The sequence below is a fragment of the Danaus plexippus genome, chromosome Z (assembly GCF_018135715.1).
Source record: "Danaus plexippus chromosome Z, MEX_DaPlex, whole genome shotgun sequence".
Taxonomy (NCBI): Eukaryota; Metazoa; Arthropoda; class Insecta; order Lepidoptera; family Nymphalidae; genus Danaus; species Danaus plexippus.
The window spans coordinates 11,897,020-11,914,464 of record NC_083559.1 but is presented as its reverse complement, the minus strand read 5'-3'; the positions used below and the strand labels follow the sequence as shown (position 1 = coordinate 11,914,464).

General features: G+C 29.4%; 2 protein-coding genes across 2 annotated transcripts; one reads left to right on the top strand and one right to left on the bottom strand.

Annotated features, from left to right (window-relative positions):
* Positions 1 to 2,085: 2,085 nt before the first annotated feature.
* On the bottom strand, positions 2,086 to 8,559 carry LOC116777803 (uncharacterized). Its single transcript, XM_032671525.2, has 3 exons — positions 8,303 to 8,559; positions 3,994 to 4,095; positions 2,086 to 3,803 (listed from the first exon to the last, which is right to left on the bottom strand). The coding sequence occupies exons 1-3, from the start codon at positions 8,441 to 8,443 to the stop codon at positions 3,387 to 3,389; spliced, it is 660 nt and encodes a 219-aa protein (XP_032527416.1). The 5' UTR covers positions 8,444 to 8,559; the 3' UTR covers positions 2,086 to 3,386.
* A 478-nt stretch (positions 8,560 to 9,037) lies between these two features.
* On the top strand, positions 9,038 to 16,068 carry LOC116777518 (bleomycin hydrolase). The gene is made up of 12 exons (XM_032671120.2): positions 9,038 to 9,222; positions 9,851 to 10,008; positions 10,110 to 10,240; positions 10,668 to 10,782; positions 12,265 to 12,402; positions 12,554 to 12,674; positions 12,997 to 13,124; positions 13,292 to 13,419; positions 13,496 to 13,594; positions 14,308 to 14,428; positions 14,961 to 15,071; positions 15,599 to 16,068. Exons 1-12 carry the CDS (start codon positions 9,138 to 9,140, stop codon positions 15,722 to 15,724), a joined length of 1,461 nt encoding a protein of 486 aa, XP_032527011.1. The 5' UTR covers positions 9,038 to 9,137; the 3' UTR covers positions 15,725 to 16,068.
* Positions 16,069 to 17,445: the final 1,377 nt, after the last annotated feature.

Below are 17,445 nucleotides of genomic sequence, written 5' to 3'. Positions count from 1 at the left end.
AGAACAGTGTTTTGCTTTATTACTTATTACGTAATTATAGTTTATTAAAAAATAAACCGGTATCGTTCATTGCATTATCTGTCCATTTATCATTCATACAGAAAGCATCACACGTGAATTCATGTGATTTTCATTCTATGTTAAACTTTTTTTGTGTGGATAAAAAATTCAGACTTAATTAAATAAATTATTAATTAAATTACTTCGATGATATTATATAGAAATAGTCAACTGAATGTCCCAAAAATATTTTCTTTAGTTCTTATTGAATCTATACTAATAGATTTAGTTGCAAGTCATTGACTCGATCTTAGACACCAGGACTCACCATTGTTATTACAATCAAATATTGTGAATATTTTTATCTATTTAATATTTATTCCTTAATAAATAAACACACAACATTTTTCGATACATGTTGTTTCGGTTTTAAAATAAACCGAGTCATTTCAATTGATTTGCTTAACATTTAAAAGTGTAACCAGTTATCAAGTTATTTAGGACCAAACAATTTTTTTTGTTAAAAATGGTTAAAGTAAACTTTTGGCTTTTCAATAATCTACAGACACATCGTCATCATCGTCAGCTTGATTTTTATTAAATTTATATCCATTTTGGTTACCATCATCGAAAGATAAGGGCGTGTCAACGTCACTTTGTTTATAAGTACCTTGGGTGTAAACAGCAGCTTGAGGGTAAAATCTAATACCTCCGTAGATGTGAGGCTTAAAAGCTATATATTTATCGGACAGTTTATTACCAGAGACAACAGATGAATCACTTTCGAAAGAATCGTCTTTTATATAACTATTACCATGGGAATAATTATCACTATTTACATTGGTCTCTTCCTGTTCAACATTTCCAACAGATTCATGAAAATCGTTATCTGGAGATTCTTGCATTCCAGAAACAGAGACGTCGTTCACAGCATATTTATAAACATTTGAACTGGATTGCATCACTTCAGATTGACTGTTGGATACAGACATCGATTCTGAACCAGTGTCGTCTTGGACAGTGTTTTCATTATTGTTATCATCGGTCTCATCATCAACAGCATTTGACAGATCATTATTATTACAACCATCGCTCTTAACGTCATCAACATCGTCAAGTGGCAGCGTTTGTATAGAAACAACAGCGTCATAAGATTTTCCTGGCTTACCAGAAAATACTATCACAACGTATTTGTAGCCGGGGCCTCCTTCAGCGATGTTAGCTTTTAAATCAATCCCAAAATCTATAGCAGTTATTCTGAGGTGCGCTATCAAATTACCATCACCTTCAGCGGGGTACTTCACCGCCATTGACCCTCCAGGAATGGTCAATCGGATTTGCTCAATATCACTTTTATCTATTTCTTCATTGCCGACGTCGAGAAGAAATACGTACGGGTATTTATGGTATGTATTGGCTTTTATGAAGATAATTAAATGTGTGAGAACGAATAGCAGTAACATTTCTACGGGAAATTTGAGCAAGATTGATAGCTCAGGGCTAATAAGAACATTTATATATTCGAAGACTTCACGGTTGATGTGATTGCGTTTAACGTTTTTGTTTGCCCTTGTCTCTTTGACAAGGCAATGTCGATAGGTCTTTGATGTTCATATTCTGTCCAGAATGCACTTCCGATAACACTGACTTAATTTGATCAACACTTTTTAATATAACTGTTTTATTGGATAAAATTTTATCTTTACAACTTAATTACGCTGCCTACATTTTTGTTATATAAGACATTATTATAAATAGCTATTTAATTCATGGTCTTTCATTGTGAACAACGACTTTGAAGTCGACAATATAATTTTTATGATAACACTGCACTCAATATTGTAATTATTATATTATTTTCTGCCAGCTCACAAATGACGTACCGGAAGAGTATAAGAGGTATGATACAAATATTCGTATATGTATTTACTATTATATAATATAATAATGCGACTAGTAGGAAAACATTTCATAATGTACGAATATTACGTAATCTTTTATAAAGGTTTGTATAACAAGAACTAATATGTTTATAATATCATGAATCGGGAATAATCAATATAAGTAATAAAATAATACACACAGTAAAGCACCTAAAATAACTGTATTTCTATGTATTTAAAGAATTCTATCTGACATTTCATATCACCCTATACACACAGCTATTATTTGTCAACAAGCTATCAAATCATTGATATACAGTTAAAAATATACTGAATCGAAATATAAGTATGAATAAATACCCAGCTATATGAAAAATAATTAAGATTTTTTTTTTATGTTAATATACATATCGTTAATCAATACAACGTACTATGATTACAAAACCTACACTAGCAGCATTTTAACACCACTTTCTACAGAGTATACTTTATAACAAGAGAAGCACCAACATCACATCACAATAAGATTTACCAACATTAGAACCTCATCAGCTAACGAGAACGAAAATAAGTTGTACAGAAATCGTAATATTTTAGTAACGAAGTTAGTTAAAGCGAGTACAATAGGGCCAGGGAAACTTATACAAAGCTGCACAACTAATATTATGCGAATACCCACAAAACGTTAATAACGTTTATTGAGTAAACACTTGCATGGGAGTCTGCGAAGAGGATTACACAACTTTTACTTTAAAACAGAAAATAGAATATATTTAACATTTATATTACATATAAAGATCATTTTGATTCATACTTAGCTTTAATATTTTTTTTTCTTTTTGTTATTTCGCAGTACTTATGTACATAATTTTTTTCACATTTATTTTTCAAGTACACGTATATATTAGGTAAGAAATTCGCTGAGAACCCTAGTTCATATCTGTCAGTAAAAAGAAAATTAAACGTGACATACGATTGACATTAAAAAAGTTCTCCTAACTAAACAACTAAGTAATTAAAAACCAGTATACACAATTGTTGACAGAATAAAGAAACACGATAGAGACTATTTTCATGATTCCGGAAAAGTTTTGTAAGAAATGTTGGGGAATAAATTCGAACAGTTAACAGTCGGTAACTTTTTTTTTGCAAGCACGAAGAAGTTCCATCATTCTAAACTATAGAACAAAAACTATATGAATATTTCATTACGAGACGTTATTGGTTCGGGACTGAAAGAAATCTTCTTGTTTGTTTTAGAGCTAAAATTACTTCAGGAATATATTAAACACAATTATATATTAGTAATCACAACTAGTCTATATAAGATTATTTTCTAACAGTTGGTTTACATTAGAAGGAATTAACAGTGTCTAATATATTTATACAGGTACTTATTTACCAAACAACACCACATTTACGAATATCTAAGTCTTGAAGCTTTAACAGATGATTGAAGTAATTTGGCTATAGCGGAAAAAAACATGCGTAACTTCCAGGAAATTATCGAAGAAATGCCCTCATTTGTTTATTTTGATTGTTCAGTGACTCTTGAGCTCTGTCTGCTTGAAGAATCATTTTATCCAACTTGCTTATTTGAGATGTAATTTTCCTCTGATGATCCAAAACAGCCGCTTGACCCAATAAAGATGTATTCTCGACAATTTCCATCGCTTCTAAATCTGCTAGCGCGGAATTAATGTCAGCGCCTTTTTGTTTGTGATTGCTCGCGCGAGGTGTCATTTCATTGTCGTCGGGGCCAAGGCCTGTATTTATAAAACCCACGTCTGAATTTTTCGGAGGAATATAGTCCTTATCGTAATTTGTCTGACCGATATAACTTGGTTCGCTGGAGTAAGATAAATTGTCCTTCGCCGCAAGTTTAATGCGGAAGAAGTTTGTAACTGTGCCGCAGACGCCCTGCAGAATGTTTAAACGTTTATATACACTGACGTTTTATTTAATTGTTTTAAGTGTATAAATAGTTACCAAAATTATTGTTATACAATTTAAAACGGTGAGTAATATAATGTTTTATATGAAAGAACAATATAAAAGTGAATGTATCTAATAAATGTTTTTTTGATAACTCGAATAAATTTTCATTTACCTTTAGTCGGTTTAATTTTGTTTGAGTTGAATTAAGGATTGTATTTAACTCAGTCAGAGCTCCACTGGCTTCTCTTAATTCTTCATCCAACATGGCCGTGTTCTGAAATAATTAAAAAGCATCTTAAATAAAACAAACTGAGATATTCACGTGTAATGGGGTGAAAACTTAGAAAACTTTCACCCCATTTATACATAAAATTTTTTATCCTTAATAGTATGTTGCACAATATTTTAAACACGTGAATTTTATTTTGCAGAACAGATGCTCTTTACATAACAAAACGTCTAGTTTAATTATGGACGCTGTTATTCAACGTTTACAATAACTTTATGTCTGTGAATGTTACAGAATTTTGCATTTTTTTGTGCAACCCTAAACATTTCTGGGTATAGAAAACCAATAAATACATCCATGAAAGGTCATGTCATACATTCAGAAACCAAGTAAAAATATTAAAGCGATCTTTTATATAATTACATCATGTAAATAATCGGATGCACTTGAAAAAATATACATATATTAAAAACACATACATTTAAATTTTAAAAAGAAATATTCGTGAAAATTAAATTTACGCAGCTGTTTTCAAAATCAAATATTAATTTTATGTATTTAAAATCATTTAACCAATACATAAAGTCGTAATTTCCATAATTTTCCATCTTTTCATTATTATTTTTCATGAATAAAACATTTTGTACATACATATATGTATGTATACATTTATGTTACTACAAATAATTTATTCACAGGTCACATCCCATATTCACTCAAATCTTTCTAAATATAGACTTTAGACAGCTACATATTCAACTTGGAGAACAACTGAAAAGTGTCACGTACAAAAATAGCTCACAGATAAAGATTACAGAAGAAATTATCATGTCTGTATAAGTTGTAACTTAATAATGTAATAATAAACTTCTTATAAAAATATAGAAAAAGCATAAATCAAATAAAATATATCAATAGGATACAAAAAAGGAAATAAAATCTTGTCTTTGAAAAAGGGATCCTTAACACAGGATTTGAATATCTCATAATTTAAATTTCGATTGTTAGATACATATACAGTTTTGTTACAGATTAATAAAAAAAAAGTGTCAAATAATATTTCTGGCTGTCATACAATATTATTATTCCCATAAAAATATATAGATAATAACTATGAAGATGGATGATGTCATCAAACAAAAATTTATATGTGATGAAATATAGTGTAGTTCATAAATGACATTTAACTATTATTATTTCTTTTGTTCTTAATTCCATTTTACGTTTTAAATAAATATCTTTAATAGCTAATCTTAAACAATAAAAACTTATAAATTAAAAAAAAGGCTAACTGTTAATGTCCAATGTTGGTGTTGATCACCAAATACATAAATTATGATCAATCCTTGACTTTCATACGTTAAAGACTAATAAAATAATCGATCAATAGGTACAACTAAATCAATTAATATAATGCTCTGTGTATTTTCATGTACCTATTGTTCTCTCATTTTTTAAAACATAAAATATCTGTCACATTGTTCATTGAAGCACAAACTTTTATTATTAAATAGTCACATGTATATCTACAGCTATTTATATTGAAGCTACTGGAATGTAAATAGTTGTAAAACTGACCTTTGAAATCTTTGTAATCTAGTTAGGTATATTTAACACAACTTATTGGTCAGATACTTTATTAAAGATCAAAACTTGAGTTCCCTGATGACACGAACTGTTTCTTGTTTAAAATCTTTCACAATATTATCAATATTAACCAATTTAATAAGTTCAAAATAATAATAAAAAAACCGCTAATCATAGGTTCTGAATTAAGAGATCTTTTATTAACATGATATAAAACTTGATTAACATGATATAAAACTATCAAATACTTTTATTGCTTTCTTCTTTTATTTTAATATTTCAAGTGGTTTATAATTTTATTACGTGATTCTAAAACATGTGTGCTGGATGCATGGAAGACCGCCACGATATTCTTAGGACAATATGAATTTCATTGAAGGTTTCTGCTAGTTGTAGTCGTCACCGCTTATAGGAGATAATTTTATATTATTGTTTCCGGATTCTCAACGTTGACAGAATTCGCTGCTACCTAATGACTGTTAACTAAATTTGTTGACTTTATTTTCTATACCTATAAGTAATGTAAAAATAACCAATTTTATTTTACATCGTGTTCCTGTTATAACTGTCAGTACAATTCTCTCCTCCAATCCCATTAATAAAAGATTATTTGTTCATCAAATCACTAAAAGATCGTTTTCTTTGTTTCTTCATCTGCTGTCACCTTGACATTTGTTAGTAAAAACTCCTTTCTGACGCCTTTACATTTGTCGGTCTTCCACAAAATACTATCAATCTTTTCAATACCATAAATGGTGAATCTGCATTCTCTTAATGCCCTCATGGTGGGACACATAAAGATAACCACATATCCCTTAAGATATCCGGTATGGGCATCAACAAATTCGCATCTTTTACACCTTTATACACATCCGCTATATGGGTAAATGACCTGACAAGCTGTTAGGGTATCCGACTTTGTAGTCTGCATTCGACAGAGACGTTACATCATAATATTAGTTATTCCTTCCCAATATTTCTTACAACGTTCTTATTAATATATATTAATGCTACAGTTTTCATATGCTTTATATTTTCTGGTCTAAGTCAAAGCCATTCTAATAAGTTTAATGTTTGGACTTATAATTCAACCTGGACGAAATTTTTTTAGCTATCTAAAGTCCAGGCGCGGTTTATTACTACACGGATATCCTTTGATAATATTTGCTACATTCGTAGATGGTGCTAGTATAGTCCAAGCTTGCATCGGCAGATACGTATCTCATTAAATAAGCTACGTAAATATTATAATATGAAGAAATTTATCAATGAAAGACTGTTAACGTTCCATATGTAACATGACAATGACAACATGACTAAGCGTACAAATTAGAAAAGCGCTTACTGATCTTATTCAATAACGATAACTAAATAGGAATTTTCACACCCGGCCTTGCAGTCGAACTTTTTTTTATAAACTTTTCACATTTCTCAGTAACTTTTCCTTCTACAGCCCATATTGAACTATTTTATGTATAGGTATATGATATCTGCAAAACTATATCAGCTGTGTATTGGTGATATTTCCTTCAAATTTGATATTTCTGATATCTGATACACGTTCTGCATATGAACCGCTGAGACCAGTTTAAACGAAAATTTAACGTCTTCATGAGCTCTTTCTGTTATTATAAGTATGTACATATCTATTTCAAATACCCTTATTTTAGTGCTTCAAGTCTTTGCACACTTAAATTTGAAGTTTAATTAGCATACATTTATAATAATTCTCAAAAACTTACGAGACTAATATATCTTATTAACTTAATAGTAGGTAAATTAATAGTAGGCTGTTTTATAGGCATCGTTATACAATAATTGTAGTATATTTAACAGAAACCTATATCTGGCTGCTGAAATATTGTGAAATCTCTTTTTATACCTATTATTATTCGGTTTAGACTTTCGAGGTTCTTTGAAAACAGTCCATAATATCATTCTCTACCTATTAAACCTCTACCTATCAAAACAAAGAACAAGAAACAAATCATGTTAATATGATAATATTTTATCTCTAAAACTCGCAAAGCAATAACGTTTTAAATGGGGTATATAGATATAATAAAATTGTAAAATTTTAAATTACATAATAGCTTCTTAATTTGAAAAGAATTTTTGATATACAAAGCAAATATTTTTATTACTTAGAACACAATACAACTTAAAATATTAATTTGAAAAAAAAAAGGGTTTCTTAGAAATATGCATTATAGTTATATAAAATTAATATATACAATTAATTCTAAGTTTATAAGCACATATTAAACAAAGTTTTCCTATAAAAATTATAACCCATAATACAAGTTCGTTTCAAAAGTATTTTGCAATGACATCTACGTTATTTCGTTAAAACTTATATAACTGCATTATAATTCGCTTTTATGACGCAATAACTATAGTTACATAAAGGACGTTTGTACTGTTTTTAAGCCACATTAAAAGATTTATCATTATTTTTTATTATAAGACACACCAAAAAGATACTATACGATACTATACTCATTAGGTACATAAATTTATTGCCTTGCATAGAAAAATCGATTAAGAAAACAAAATCCTGCCAGAAAAACATTAGCAAAGTTGACGATCGACGTTTCAATAATGATAAGAATATTTTGGAGCATGAGAATATACTTTTTTTTTTTGCAAATAATATGAAAATTACCTCTGTGCTGTTTATGTCCACTTCTTCAAATTCCGAGACATCTAAATGTTTATGTTTTGACAGAAACTCATCTCTGTCGGGCTTAGGTTGTCCAAATAATTCAGCTCTCATACACGCATCTTCGTAGGCTTTTAATGCCATTTTTATTCAATTGTTATATTAAATAGTCGCAGAATAATTAAAAACTTACATAAATTTATTAACTATGTAGTTGAAGGGTGAAATATATTCAGCCTTTACATAACTCACCCCTAGTGTTGGTGTTACCAACTGTGTTAAAACAAAATGTATTGATTTTTTTCGCAAATTCTAATTGAATGCTTTTTTAAATTATTATACTTAGTTGTGTGTTTTAAAATTCGTGTTATTGCCCTAATTTATATATAGACATCATTGCAGTTATTGGTTTCTTTTATCTTAAATTATAGTACAATAAGACAATACCAATTCTTATCAAAAACATAATAAGAAAGAACCTAGATTGAATCTTGTATGAGTATCTATAAAGATTTATTATAAGTAGGTACATTTACTTATTTATTTAAGTGAGTACCTTTACTATAAACCTTATAGTTACATGAATTATAATTTAAATGTATTTCATACTAAAAATTTATGTAAAATTGTTTGAAATAGAAATTGTATAACGTACAAATAGCATTTTTTAAGGATTGTCAATTAAATATGAAATAATAAATTTTTATTGTGTCTAAACTGGCAACCCTACCAAATTACTTAGCAGATTTCAATTTTCAACCTCTACAGGCATAGCTAGATAGCTATAAAGTGCACTCTAGAGGCATATTGTCGTAATTTATCTTCAGTTTTGGATTAAATGATTATAAATCCCAAGTTGATAACACGTATTTTGACTAACAGTTTTTCTAGAATAAAAATAACTTCCGCTGCTATGTCTTCCAGTAAGTACCTTTGTTAATTATATTGTTTTTCAACCTTTTTGCTTTGTATTTAAGAACGTGGCAACGTTCTTTTATTTTAAATTAACAGTATGACCGTATATAAATGTTATAGGAGACCAGATGAAAAAAAAATCCATGTCAATCAGTATTTGTCAGGTCATTATTTCGTCAGAAATATAGGGGATTTAAACCTTGAAGATGCTCTATATTTAATTTTATTATAATGGGTACAACATGAAATGAACGTGTTTATGAAACTACCTTTATATAGAATTGTGAATATAACATTTTTAAGATACAAGAATACTAAATGTTTCTCAAGTGAGTTCATTTGTATGAAACATCTGTTTTAATTAAATACAAACTGGAGAGTGTAAGTGAAGGAGACTTTGGGAGTCAGGGTTTGTATTGTCATAGCTTTTAAAGAGTATAGTCAAAAGAAAATTATTATCAGACCCCTCAAAAAGTTGTTTGATAGAATAAAAAGAAAATTTTTGTGTATCCCAATAATATTTATGACTCTATATGAAGTTATTGGAAGGAAACTGAAATCTATTATATAGCAATATATAAACATACCACAAGAGAGATATAACACTAATAATTTTTCAATATTGTTTTCTTTCAGAACCTTTGACTCTTGAAAGTTTAGAAAAACTAAAAAATGACTTCTATGGCTGTCCTAAAAATGAACTAGCTCAAAATGTTTGCACCCGCTTTGATCCATTTGAAGTAGCTATTAGCAGAAGAAAGACTGATAGATCTCTCCATGTTTACAATGTTAAGGTAATAATCACTGGCATCTATTTTAAAACTAACAGGTTATTAGACAAACATGTTTTTCAAATAGTGTTATAGAAAAATTTCATGTTTGTCAACATTTATAGATAGAGTCAGAAGGAAAGCCTGTGACAAACCAGGAAAATTCTGGTCGGTGCTGGCTGTTTGCCGCTCTAAATGTGATAAGACTGCCGTTCATGAAGAAATATGGCATTGAAGAATTTGAATTCTCGCAAAGGTATATTTATGTTTCTTACTCATTCTAGCTAAAAGCGTAATAGGGAAAATTGTGGTATGGTTGGTAGTATACAAACTTAAGCAATTATGAATCTTATATCTATAGAAATATGATGCTGACAAATTGAAATATTAGTTGTATTAAATTAATTACTATGTGAACAACAAATATTTATAATTCTTATACACATACTTATCAGATAACAATGATCCTTAATGGACAACTTTTCTGTTTGTGTGAATATAGAAAATTTCTTCTGTAAAATGTAATCCAAATTTCAATCTTTTTGTATATACAGATTCATTAATATAAAACAGTGACTAAGTTTTGATTGATATTCATTATGAACAGTGTTACACAGTATATTAAACAACCAAATGTAACTGATACCATATAATCACTTTAATCTGCCTTATTTAAATTACAGTTACCTGTTCTTTTGGGATAAGATTGAGAGATCTCACTACTGGTTGAACAACATTGTTAAAACGGCCAAACAAGGGGAGAAGCTTGACGGACGACTTGTCAACTTTCTGCTTAAGGTATTGTCATATAAATTCAAAGATTTGTAATGTAATATGTTAATGTATGTCTATGAATGTTATATCCAACATTATAATGAATTTTTTGAATAAAGAATATTCTTTGTTCTTGGATGTCTTATGCCCGGCAGGTTGCTTTATATGCAAACATGTTATTTTATGATTACTTTAATATTTATATATACCTGTTATCTGCTTGTCTCATATCTATATACATTGTTAATAAGTTTTTGAATATGTCTTTCAAACAGCTTGATGGGTGTTAATTATGTATTTACATACTGCAATATGTCATATATATCATACAACACTTAATTTTCTACAAACATTCTGTAAACTATATGTGTATGCATTTGTACACTATTTACTGGTAATAAATGATATTGACTCTGATAACAACTGCTCAATCTCTCATAATACAAGTGTAGTAATTACTGATAAAGTCAAACTTATCTCTGCAATAGGATTATTGGTTTTCATAATACTTCATTGTTTCATATACTTATCTTTTACATATTCATTTTGATGAACTATTCCTTTACATAATTTATTAATACTCCCTGATAATGTACAATACATATAAAAACAGTTTAATTTATATTTTAGAACTGAAAAGACTTGATTATTACACAAATAAAATATTTTTTTTAACAAGCAACACTAACTATGAAGTAAGAACTATAAAGAGAATTGATGGTTTATGTAAACATTGATGGCTTACTGATTTTCGCATCATACCTTAATATGCATATTATATATATATATATATAAGTTATTCAATCAATTCAGTTGGTTATAACATGAAAAGACAGAGATTTTTATATTAGATAAATTTCATAGAAAGATATGTTGAGTGTTGTTTTATCACCATTATCAAATATGTAGCATGTGCGAACAATAAAATGATAAGCATTTATTATTCATTACACTTATCACAATAATTTAATTAATGCTATTGCAACATACACTTTAAAATATAAGCCGTATTTGAGACCCCCAAGTGATGGAGTGTATTGATTTTATTGCTATAAAAATTAACTATGTTATTAAATAGCCAACATTACTCCTGAGTTTATTTAATTACTCAGATTTCGTAATGAATAATAAACAATAATATCACAATTCAATTGAAAATGTTTATTTACTTCACAGTTCATGATTTCATGGAAAACCTCTTTTAATAATCAATTCAATTATATACATAAAAATTTTAAGTGTTTTAAGTCATATTTTGCTTTATTGAGATGAACACAATTATATAATAGCTATGTTTGTGCAAAGCAATCTTAATATTGTATTTTTTATATGCTTTCCTATCTATATATTGCAAATTGAAGCGAATTAATTTTTTGTTATTTATTATGCAGATTTATATTACTTTAAAAAAAATCTAATATATCACTGGCTGGTTGTATTACCTAACAAAAAAAAACTAGCCAAATGTTAAAAAGAGGTTTGATTAATTATATAATACTGTTTCAGGATCCAATAAACGACGGCGGTCAGTGGGACATGATAGTGAATCTGGTTAACAAGTACGGCCTGATGCCAAAGAAATGCTTCCCGGAATCATTCAGCTCTAGGAGAAGTCTGCACATGAACGCGCTAATTAAGACCAAGGTATATTGTTATATATTGATATCAAAATATTTATATATGGTACATAAAATATAATATTATAGATTTTACTTAATTTATTTTTATGTTACTGGAACACTATTCTAGTGGGTCTCTTTTAAAACTTAGTCTAAAAACATTTACTTCCGTACAGTTACGCGAATATGCCAAGGAATTGCGTGACATGGTCGACTCTAAGGTCGCGGAAGACGTCATTCAGAACGCAATCGACAAACAGACAGCTGTCATATACAACATCGTAGCTACATGCCTAGGTTCGTTACTAATATATATACATTTACAAAATTTGCCTACATTAAATTTTACATAGTACTGACCAATTCTTGTGTCTGTGAATTCCACTAGGTTGTATGTTTTCCACGCTTCTCTTCTCCAAGTTGCATATCACCAACATGTTTGTAACATCTTGTTATATATTAATTACACTTGCTCGGTATTGTTAAATAATATGATGTCTAGTGTAATGTAGGTAGATCACCTTGTTATATCAGCATCTGTCATTCAGTCTTGCCCAGCACAGTATATATACTATGAATTTAATATAACTTTATTGGTCACTACGCTTATCTGTTGCAGGGACCCCTCCTGACAAGTTCACTTTTGAGTATTACAACAAAGAGAAGGCTTATAATAGCTTCGGTCCTCTAACACCTCAAGAGTTCTACCAGAAGCATGTGAAGCCATTGTACAATGTAGATGACAAGGTATTTAGAACATTTGAGTTTTGTCTCGCAGTCCATATAAAATATTTACTGTCAAAAGTATGATAGTAAAGTCGATTAGACTTATTAGTTTGTGTAAAAATCGGCTATCAAAAGTATCTAAAAGCGCTTATCGTATTAGAAATTAATGTAGAATATCCCGTATCCAGGTATGTCTGGTGAGCGACCCGCGGTCGTCCAATCCCTTTGGCGCACTCTACACCCTACAGTGTCTCGGTAACGTGGTAGGAGGACGTGAAACAGCCTACAACAATCAACCCATAGAGACTCTCATGCGGTTTGTATTATTAAATATTGAAACCTAATTTTGACTTCACACGGAAATAAATAAATTAATCATTTTTTTATTGCAGAGTCGTAGCAGATAGTATAGAGGGTGGTGAGGCTGTCTGGTTTGGTTCCGAAGTAAGTAAGAGATTCGAAAGGAAAAATGGTCTTGAAGATTTGGACGCGTAAGTTTATTATATATAGCACGAAAATGAAATTCCTGATTCTCCACACCCTATTATATAAAATATAAATTATCTAGGAACTTAGAAGTGAAGACAGTTAAGACACATCATACCAATTATATATTACTTTGCCACATTGTCTCCTCACTATATATTGATAATTCAACTTTTTTATATAAGAACTGGATAGCATATGACTTTTTATACCACCTGATGCAAGTATAGTCACAGTAAAAACCTATTCCCTTTTGCAGTGAAAATTTGGAGAAAACACAGACTTCCACAGACTAGAAAAGATGTTTAAATTTGATGTTTTATTCTAGAGTATTGCTTTTTTAAAAATTAAAAAACATAAAGTTTGGTTCAAGCTAATATTGTCATCAATGCTGTATCAACAATATAACAAGAATAATATTTTGTTATAGCCCAAAATGTTGTCATGCATATTTAAACCCAATCATGTATTCTGAGCCTAATTTACTAGTTAGGAATATAAACTCATTACTACATACATACTAAATATAATTGATAACACAAAAAATCTATTTAAAATCGTTCTTATAGATATTCAAGAATCCAAAGATAGAAAGAAGAATTTGTTAATGGCTTACTGATTATCACATTATACAAGGGACATTATTGATTTGAATTCCAATAGTAATATTTAAAATGCAATAGAATATTGTTAAAAATATAACATAATGTGTTCACAGTCAGGACTACCGTCTGGTATTCAACACGGAGGTTCAGATAGGTCTCTGCAAAGCAGACCGTCTCTTGTATGGGGACTCTTGTATGACGCACGCAATGGTCTTTACAGCTGTAGGAATAGATGTTAGTAATATAATCACAGGCATAATAATAATAATAATATAAAATACACAAAGTGCACAAATGAACACCTTGTATACAAATATGATATATGTACATATATATAAGTATATCTGTAGTATAACATGTCCATTTATGATTTTTTTTTTGTCATAATGATCGATTTTTCTTTATAAATATACTTATATGTGTTATATATTATATTTATTTGTGCAATCTCGTAATTTAGTTTAAAAGTCATTCGAATGTTTGTTCTCATCAACCTACACTGGTCTTTTTGTACTGTATAAATGTTCTTTTGATCTATTTACTCAAACTTAATTTACTATCAATGTTTACCTTACTTGTCAGAACTCTCATATTAAGGGAAATTTGTTTTTATTTAGAGACATTGTATCCTAAATATCATTATACTTATAAGATCTATTATTCTTCCAAACTAATATTAATTTTCTGATATTTATAAACCAACTTGTAATTTACATTATCGCTATACACATTAAATTAAGCCAATAACATTACTTTGATGTATCAGGAACAGGGCAACATTCAAAAATTCCGAGTGGAAAACTCGTATGGTGACAAAGAATACGACAAGGGATATCTGCTACTGACAAAGTCGTGGTTTGAGGAATTTGTTTTTGAGGTAATTACAAAAATATCAAAAACTTGGTTTCAAGTGAGTATATCCATAATTGGATGGGTAGAACCACATTTCTTATAGTTTAAGCCCATGTTATTTAAAAAGTCACCTAAATTATTGTATAAACATACATATATATATAGTTTTCTTTGTTATTAAAGATAAGCAAATAAACATACAATACGTAATTCATAGTATCACTAAAATTAATGCAATATTAAGAAACAAATCTTTAAACTTTTTTTTCACCCTCACCTATATTATGTTTTATGTGAGTTATGAGAACCTTCCGCACAAATTATCATAGCTAGTCCATATATATTATTTTATAGTTGTATGTGATTTTTTTTATATTACTAATACGTATGATTTTCCTTGTTGATGTTTTAAATTAGGAAACAATCACTGGACACATGGAATTAAATATTGACAGATATTTCCTCAATATGTATCACTATTGCAACTTTTTTTTTAATCAATAAAACAGTTCATTTTCATTACATATAAACAAATAATTTTATAAATTTCAGGTGGTTGTAGACAAAAAGTATGTGCCATCTGATGTACTTGATGTGTTTAAGCAGCAACCGAAAATGTTGCCAGCCTGGGATCCAATGGGAACCCTAGCTTGCCCACTCTGCTCCAAAGAAACATAGACTATATATAAAAAAAATGTATTGACATATAATCTTTAGTATTACTCTTGAATTGTATGATAAACACTTGCAGTGGCTTATACGTTGGACACGACAGCACACTGGTTATTGATTTTATTCTTTTATTATATATTGTGTATCCCTTTATATGTATAAGAATTTGAATATGCATCTTTGTTTTGGCGATTGATCTTATTTTAACAATTAAAGGCTAAATTAATCTCAACTAATATTAGTAATAATTAATGAATTGTATATTTTTTTTTATTGATATTTTTTCGTAATTTCTAAAACGAGTTACCAAAAGGTGCTATTTGTTTATTAATAAAGTGTTTTGAAATTTATTTACTTTTTTTTTAAACGGTTTCTCTAACATTTTTCCTTTCTTAGCTGTTTCGTCTAAATTTATTGATAATTCTATATCACTTAATGCAGATTGTAGTTATGTATTATAATAATAAAAGTTCCAAATGTACAGCAAAAATTTGTTTATACAAAAATGTAAAACACAAGATAAATTGTAATAAGTTTCAAAATGTCTTAAAAAAATTTATATTGTCTTTTGTGTCTTAATAAAAAACACTCCTTAGTCGAGATTGTAGACATGCGAACTCAAAATTTTTATGATGTACGGTCATTCCATTCTCTTGGTTGGTCGGTTGGTTGTTTTAAATACGGCCTCCAACTGTGCACACTATATTCTGCCAGTATCATGTAGAATGGAGGAGACATTAGATTTTCTTAATGACGTTAATTAATTAGCATTTAATGTTTTTCTTAGTGTTACTTGACCTAAGTGCTTGTTAATGCATATTTATGTATATATTCGGCGATTTTATTCAAATTAATTTAACTGGACTATAATGATGGATACGTATGAGAAACAATACAAAATCCCAGAAGATATCTCTGCGTCGGCCTCCAGACCAGACATTGTTTGTATTCGCGAATTTTAAAGCACGTGATAACAGAACTTCCGGTTCCTTGGGAGATCCCCAAAGAACACGCCATCAAGGAACTCACTCTAGATAGGTTCGTCGTGGATTTGTACGCGTTAGAAGTGGGAGCGAGAGGTGTAATGGCTAAATCTCTCTACAACCTACAAAAAGACTTGAGCCTATCCAGATCAGTTTATTCTTGGAACGTACTTCGAAGGTAGCCCTAGTAGGTTCTTTTCAAATTAGGTTAGGTAGAGAGAGGGGCTTAGACGGTGGAAGTGAGCGTTTAACGCACGTTTGATATGGGCCCCTTAAACCTACACCTGGGTCGCAATTCCACGGTGAATCCATTGAATGCTAAGAGGTTTTGTCTCCTATAAGGATGGTAACACAATGAAATGACGAATAATATATTCAGTGTGAAACTCATGTTATTAACAAATGTTCACGTCAAGATGGCCGCCTGCCCTTACACATGCATTAAATTAAGGAGTGTAACAGGCAAACTTAATAATAGTATTGTAAAATATCTATTTATAACTATGGGAACTAGCTAATAATTGTAATGCAAAAATCATTTACACGTAGTAACATAATAAAATATATATATATATCCTCGTAACAATTGACATCCAAAGAACAAGTTAAAACTGCCATCAACTTGTAGGTATATTGACTTTTGATAACTTTAGTTAATTTCCATAAGGTTCAGCTTGAATTGTTAATTGTTCTGGATAACTCAGTAAAAATCAACTCATTTGCTATGAAAACAAAATAAAAGCA